This window comes from Sander lucioperca, chromosome 7, assembly GCF_008315115.2.
Source record: "Sander lucioperca isolate FBNREF2018 chromosome 7, SLUC_FBN_1.2, whole genome shotgun sequence".
NCBI classification, from domain to species: Eukaryota; Metazoa; Chordata; class Actinopteri; order Perciformes; family Percidae; genus Sander; species Sander lucioperca.
In genome coordinates this window covers 10,634,916-10,642,487 of record NC_050179.1, presented here as the reverse complement: position 1 = coordinate 10,642,487, position 7,572 = coordinate 10,634,916, and the positions used below count along the sequence as shown (strand labels likewise).

General features: G+C 38.5%; 1 protein-coding gene and 1 long non-coding RNA gene across 2 annotated transcripts; one reads left to right on the top strand and one right to left on the bottom strand.

Annotated features, from left to right (window-relative positions):
• Positions 1–1,664: 1,664 nt before the first annotated feature.
• Positions 1,665–2,715, bottom strand: LOC116038463. Its single transcript, XR_004102108.1, has 3 exons — positions 2,613–2,715; positions 2,148–2,217; positions 1,665–1,743 (listed from the first exon to the last, which is right to left on the bottom strand). It is a non-coding gene; the product is annotated as an uncharacterized LOC116038463 (long non-coding RNA).
• Positions 2,659–6,002, top strand: LOC116038461 (transmembrane protein 80-like). Its single transcript, XM_031282899.2, has 6 exons — positions 2,659–2,761; positions 3,035–3,057; positions 3,187–3,280; positions 3,365–3,457; positions 4,431–4,632; positions 5,612–6,002. The coding sequence occupies exons 1-6, from the start codon at positions 2,743–2,745 to the stop codon at positions 5,622–5,624; spliced, it is 444 nt and encodes a 147-aa protein (XP_031138759.1). The 5' UTR covers positions 2,659–2,742; the 3' UTR covers positions 5,625–6,002.
• The last annotated feature ends 1,570 nt before the right edge of the window (positions 6,003–7,572 follow it).

Here is a 7,572-nt window from a genome sequence, read left to right as displayed (position 1 = left end):
CATTCTGACTGATTTAAGTCATTGACGTGACTTTGCTTTAACTTTATGAAAACATTTTAACTTAATAAAAACAGCATGCCCTTATAGGTCAGGTCTGGATATTTTCGACACACTTGATCTAATGTGCTGTCAAGTTCCGTTTTAACGCTACCTGATTCATGGTTCTTAAAATAAATTAAAAAAAAACATTTTCTCTCTCCCTAAACTAAACTCCCTAAAAACATTTGATCTACAGTATGTTGTGTAGTGATTTAAAAACAATTCTGTGCAGTCTTTTTACAGTAAATTCCATCTTAAACAACCATACAGTAACAGGAGTGTTTTGTGTCAAGGCTTCCCAGGGGGAGAATTTGAGCGAATGATCCATTTCTCTCAACCTTATCAGCTGCATCCCACCCCCCCTATAACAATGCCACTGTGTGCAGCCCCCACAGCCTTGACGCCCCCTCCCCCCTGCCTCACCCACATGTGAGATGCTGTTGTGTTTTCTTGTTCCCCCACAGCTGGAGCATCTCCCTCTCCACCCCTTCCACCCCTCTGCTTTTCCTCCATTCAACCCAAACAACGCCTCCGTTCTTTCAGCCACACTATGCAGATTGTTTCAGAGGACAAGCAAGAAAGAGAAACAGATAGAGGCTGCAGCGGACAATGAAACAGCTGGCTATGCTAAAGCAGTTCATTTTGGTATTCTATATTTCTTATCCCATATAGCTCTCTCTGCATGTTCGTGAATGTGTGTGTGTGTGTGTGTGTGTGCGTGTGTGTGTGTGTGTGTGTGTGTGTGTGTGTGTGTGTGTGTGTGTGTGTGTGTGTGTGTGTGTGTTTGTGTGTGAGTGAGTGAGTGAGTGTGTAGCCCACTTGTACTAATCTTAACTAAGCATGTGTGGAGATAAACCCTGTTAACAAAGTCACATTACGGCAACTCACCTCCTATTTTGGGACAAAAGGTAAAATATTAAATCTTAGGATTAAGGTTAGGGAGTTAGGTAATGCTGTGGGTTAAGGTTTGGCATGTAAAATTAGAGTGAGTCTCCGGGTAATAAATGTAGCAAGGTCAAGCAAGGTGCACATAATTGGCAAAAATAAGTTTGTGTGTATGCTGAAGTAATTCTTTAAAAAAGATGGCGCTTAAGTGACATGACAAATTGTATCTTGATATATCAAATCTTTGTGGAGGGCCTCCACCCCATTAATTTTCTGTGTACTGTATTATTGCAAAAACTTGAAGCTCGACAGCTTCAATGTCGCACGGACCGATACAAGAAATAATTCCTACCGCAGGCAATCAAACTATTTACCACTTCTTCACTGAGTGACAGATAAGACTCATAGACATCAAAACTGCACTATTTGCAACTTGTACAATAGGTTTGTTTACCTACAGCTTATAAATACTATTTAAACAGTTGTACAGTTTTTAGTCCCAATTTATAGATATTTTAAACTAGCCTATTTGTTCTTATATTCTATCCTATTATTATTTCATGTATATTGTATCCTTTTACTTCATGTATATTCTGTATGTGTGATGTGTGTCTGATATGCTGCTGCAACACCGTAATTTCCCATTTTTTTGGATCAATAAAAATCTATCTATCTATCTATCTATCTATCTATCTATCTATCTATCTATCTATCTATCTATCTAATGACCACTTACCTTGGGATCTGTCTTCTAATCGTCATCCATTATTTAAAGCGACATTAATTGTTGTTTTGGCCACATGAGGGCAGCTTAACAAGCTGAAAGGAAAAGCATCAACATATTATCACCTTATAAAGTTGCTATAATAAACATGTTACCAAACGTGGTTGCAAATGCAGCAGACATGGAGCAACATTAGCATTCATTTTCATTCACTTGCCAAAATAAATATTTACTCTTTTTTTTGCTCTGGTCTTTGTTAACTACTGAGAAAACGTGTTGCCTCTTTAGCTGCTAGCTAAATGCTTCACCAGCAGCTAGGCTATCCTAGTTGCTAACATTTGCCATTTGGTGGTAAGAATGTAGTGTAGGCTACATACATAGCTACGGTGGGTTTATCAGAGCTTCTTTGCTGGAGGTGGATTAGAGCGGAGTGAGTCTTAACATTTAACTAAGGTTGTGTAAATTATAGTTAGACCACCTACCTGCAATTTTGAAATACCTTGTGCAGTGACTGACAGTAGTTAATGAAGCTATGTTTGAGCAGCAGTCCATGGCATTCAAACAGACGCCTGCCATCCAATCAGAAAAGAAATAACGTTAATGGCCAATGTACAATTTTTACATTTTTACAAGTTTTTTTTTTTTTTTTTTACAAAATGCAATATACAAACGTCAGGTAAACAATTAGCATGCATAGATCAATAATAATGTATACAAAAATATATTACAAACATAAAAAATTAGATCCAACGTACAAAAAATCATGTTGTACATGCTTGCCCTGTTGACAGAATATTATTAAAATAATAAAGTCCTGCAGGACCCATTCATTTTTAACCCATACTATATGTATCTAAAGATATATCTAAGTGCGGTGGAGTAAGGTCTGGCAATGCGAGACTAATTTTAACCGTACTTCTTACATAACGTAAGCAGTATAGGCCTACATTAGCCTACATTCTACATTCTTAGAAGACTGCGCTCTTCATATTGCGCTCTTTGGCTGTAGTTGTAGTTCGTCTTCCAGCCAGTAGGCAGAGACGTGCATCCTTTTGGTTGGAAGTGACAGAGCTGAGGAGGGGAAAAAAATCAAAATGGCGATGCACGGACCTGGTAGGTAGACGCGTTGCTATGGTTGCTACAGACACGCTTTTAAGATAACTAGCTACGTGAAACCGCTAACAAATTCATTCATATTATTAACAGCCACTTTGAAGAGTTGAGGGTATCAATACTCCTACTTTGTTTCACTGTGTTAATTCAAGGACGTAAAGACAACTTAACTAACTTTGTTAATTGCGTTTCTGTCTGTCTCTCCTTCTCTCTCTCTCTCTCTCTCTCTCTCTCTCTCTCTCTTTCTCTCTCTCTCTCTTTCTCTCTCTCTAGGAAGATCAGCTAACGTCAGTGTAGTATCCTTTTCTTTTCATTCAACTGAGTAACGTTACGTCTAAAGTACGTTAACTACTTAGGACAATCGACTCTCTCTGTCGCTGACTGACTGACTGATGATGAATATAACACCTTAACTCTGCACCCAGCTGTCATCTGTTACTTTCCAATTGCTGCTGAAACTGACAACAGTCTACTTTGTCTTCTATTTCCTGTTCACCCTCGGCTTGATCATCAGAAAGAGTGAGTGCTGAACATGTTACACAGCCCCGGGTTATTTTTTTTGATATACCTGTGGAGAACAGTAAATGTGTCTCTCGCTGTCAGGCTTGGTGCTGCCTTATCCTGTTGATGCTCTGGTCTGTGATGTCTGTCTGCTGTTCCTCCTGGCTGCTCTGGATTTCCTCCATTTTTTCTGTGGTGAGAGAACAGAGTCACACATCGAACCATGACTGCCTTTCTAGCATGCCTCCATTATGGTCATGCTGCCACTTTAGCATAGAGCCCATGGCCATGTCGGTTAACTTTCTGCATACAATTAAGTACAGTATACTTAATTGCATTATCATACATTATTGCTTACCATCCATTTCCCAAACCATATCATAGTTTTATTTAGGTTGATGCTTCTTCTTACATCTAACTTATACAGTAAATAACAAAACAGGTAACACTAATTAGTAGACATTAGTAGGACCATTGGGAATTCTAGTATCTATTGCACTTTACTTAAACGTCTGAAATGGAGCGACATACTTAAATCAGACTTCCCAGCAGCTTTCAAGTTTGTCCTGATTGAGTCTTAATCGAAGAGCAACCTTTTAATGCAATCAAAACTGCTACAACATGATTTCTTATTGTTTGTCTTAGGAATTAGGAATTAGGAATTACATTTTCTATCAACATGGTGTATACGTTCAAGGCCAATGGAGACGAGATATTTCAAAACAATCCAATCTCTTAAAATTAACAAAGTGTTGACTTTAAGTGAAGCTAGAAGATTTCCACTGAAACATGACTCTCCTGAGTCTACAGTGCTAAAATAGGTGGTAAGCGAGAGCTGCCTGTAGGATGTCAAAAACAGGTATATTAATCTAAAAACCTGTGATATGCTTTGAAAAAATGGTTGAGCATGAGACATCCTGATTTCAATTCCTAGCATGGGTCAAGCTCTATAAACACTGGATCCAACATTTCCCATAATACAACTAATAGCATTGTTTCGTTTCGTTTGAACATCCCTGTCTAGTATGTGCCCATGCCTTTCAAACTGCCTGACCCCAGTTTGTAATGCAGACTTCGTTATACATTTTTTGTCTTCCCTTTAACAACAGAACACAACAGATTCAACAGTAACTGACAACCTTCTCCCACCGTCTTTGACCCTGTGCAGGTGTGAAGGGCAACCTGACGGAGAGTGAGCGCTATATTCTGGCTAACCTCATTGTGACAGGGACAACTATCCTGCTGACGATCTACTTCCTAGTGTGGCAGACGTACGTGATGAGGGCAGACATAATCATTAGCAGCGTCTTACTCGTTGCCTACGGCTTAGATGGAGTCCTGGCTCTCAGCACTCTAGCCCGACTGGCCAGGTCAGTCCCACTCTCATTAGTTTTCATCACAGACAGTGTATATTAAACTTCATTAGCCATAGACTGGCTCAACGGATGTACATTGCTGGGATTGAACCTGACATCACGTGCCGGATGTACCTCCCCTCTCACTATCTCCGCTATTGGGACTTAGCGCCACCCCGGACGGTTGGAATTGGTTTAAAGAAATACAAACAATCCAGAGTGTTTTCCCCCTATCCCAGAATAGATAGGCGTTGTATCCAGACCATACTCCATTGCTGACACAGCGCTGTGGAGATAGGTCTGGCAATGCAAGACTACACCAGCCATGATAGATGGCTTTATTGGATTTTTGGACATGTGAGATCACAAATCTTTTTTTGACAGTTGCATGTCAGCATAAATGATAGACGGGTCGGTAAATTGCAATATCTGGTGTCATACATAGACTACATACTTCATTATCACATGAAAAGACTGGCCTACATTAATAGTCTCCATTTATTTTGATTGAAAAGATATTTCGACATAATTAGCATCTCATACGTATGTTTTGAAATACCTGACTGCACTGAGCTTTCCTTTTGTTCATGCTTTAGTCCATGATTGAAATAAGCCCTGGTTCCCTTTAGGACTAGTTTGAATTATTGATATGGGTGGCATTCATTCAAGTGATACTGTATACCTTGTACAATGTCGTCACATCCACAAATTTTCCTCTCAAGATAGATCCAAGGACAATAATCCAATCTCTTATTCTGAAAAGATGGATATTGTTGTATTCAGGTGGCTGATGGCCGAAATACATTCATACATCAACGTGGATGAAGACTTGTGAAAAACTAAACTAAACCTGCAGTCATTAGCAAGATTGATTTTGGATAACTACATATTGTTTCACACACTTTTTTGTGTTTCTTGTGCTTTAAGTTTGTTCAGGTACAGTTGAATGTATAGTAATAACTGATTTGTTTTTGCTCTTCTTTGTGTCTTTTAGTGTCTATTCATGAAGACGCCTTCTCTTCATCTTCATCTTCATGTTGTATGTTATAGCTGAACTCAGCCCGTCTGCACTTCTTTGGTACGGCCAGAAATCAAAGTAACTTAAGACAGTTTCAATATTTATAAGGTGAAGACTGTTTGTTTGGACTGTTATTTTTATAACTTAATTTGTTAAATACTACGTACTGGTTCATCTGTGCTAGCAGGATCTCTCAGGGATTTAACTTTGGTCCAGTCAGGCCTGTTTGCCTTAGAAACATATTAACAGATTTTTCTTTCATTTCCCTATGCTCTTTTTCTTTTTTTTTCTTTTTTTTTACACGTGTTGAAGATTAATATATGTATTTGTGTTACTATTGATTATTTATATTAAACATACAACAATAATAAGTCTCATATTATTTCATCACCAGTAGAGGGCAGAACTGTTTTGATTACGATTTGAATAGTGACAACACTGATTTTATTCCTAAAAAAAAGGAACATTTTCTGATCCCATGTCTTCCATTTTTAAAACTCAGGTCAACTGGAGTGTGGTCACACTCGACTATACATGCAAATAACCTTCCAATATTCCTATTCATCTGTAACAAACTATAACATGCTTTTAGTTGTGCTTCAATCTCTTTAGAGTACCTGACACTGACTCAAATGGCACCTGTAAAAACATATTCTAGGTTGAGAATTAATGTTTTAGTTTGGCTCCTTAAACTGTTAATTGCACATATTTGATGTCAGATTGTTGTAACTATTAGTCATTTCCTCCCCCACATTCCTCAAACAGGTGATTTCTTTTACTGACAGCTTGAGTTAATGATCAAACCCAATGGCAAGGTTTCCAAAGTAACCAGTTTCAAAACAACTTGCGCTTGAGCAACAGCCGAGCACAGACATACACTTGTGCATGTCACTGACTGTAGGTCAAGCCACTGTGTGTGCAAGCATTTATATTTCCCCCTTTTAATCACATCTGACTGCTGGTTTCATGTGGAATGTTCAATTCTTTGCATTTTTGTTAAAACACAATAATTAAAGTAGTTGTTCAAATACAGTAATATACCCAGAAGAGGACAACAGCATTATCTTAATGATTTTCTTTGCAGGGACAGCTCACTGCAGCTGGACAAAGAGTGGTCATTCTTACCAGCCAGTGACATTGAAACCTGGGCAGTGTGCCACACTGTTGCTCCTGTTAAATCCAACTAGTTTAGACCAGTCACTACTTTGCTGCACAAAGGAAACCTGCGGAAATGGAAGGATCACAAAACTGAAGAGCTTGCATATAAAATGGAATTGGGCTTATGCATTGTAAATCATAAACAGCATTTTTGAAATCTGTTCTTTATTGCCATATAAATGTTGTAAATGTCACCCAGGGCATCGCATATAAGGTCTTGGGGCACTCATGCTTTACAGCATTGGCAACCTTGGGGTCGGGATCTGCAAAGCGTCCCAAGATAAATCAAGAGATGATTAAAGAATGAAAAAAGTCATTTGTTACAAAGTAATGTTTTTATTCTTACTCTTCTGTAATTTTTGCTTTTGTATTCTTGTAATATACTGAAACGATCAGAAATCATTTAAATCAAACTATCTGAGGAGGAAAAATCACACTTTGGTTGTAGTCCACACTTAGGCCACATCTTGTGACGTGACAAGTAGATATAGTAGCTTTATTTTAAGGCCACAAACCATAAGGTTTGGAACCACTGCTTCACTTTTTAATAAGATTTACAGTACATTAGATACCATGCGGTAATTAGACACCACAAAAATTCACTCTGTTTCCAAATAAAGCTGCTCAGTGTGGGTTGTTTTATGTTTTACAGGATAATAAAACAGATGAGTGAGTTGCATCACCAGCATTTGAGTGAGAAAAGCTCACAGTGACCGACCGGCCCCCCAGTAAAGTAAGTAAGTAAAGTGTCCGTGGAGCTCCTCCCCTCTCAGATTGAG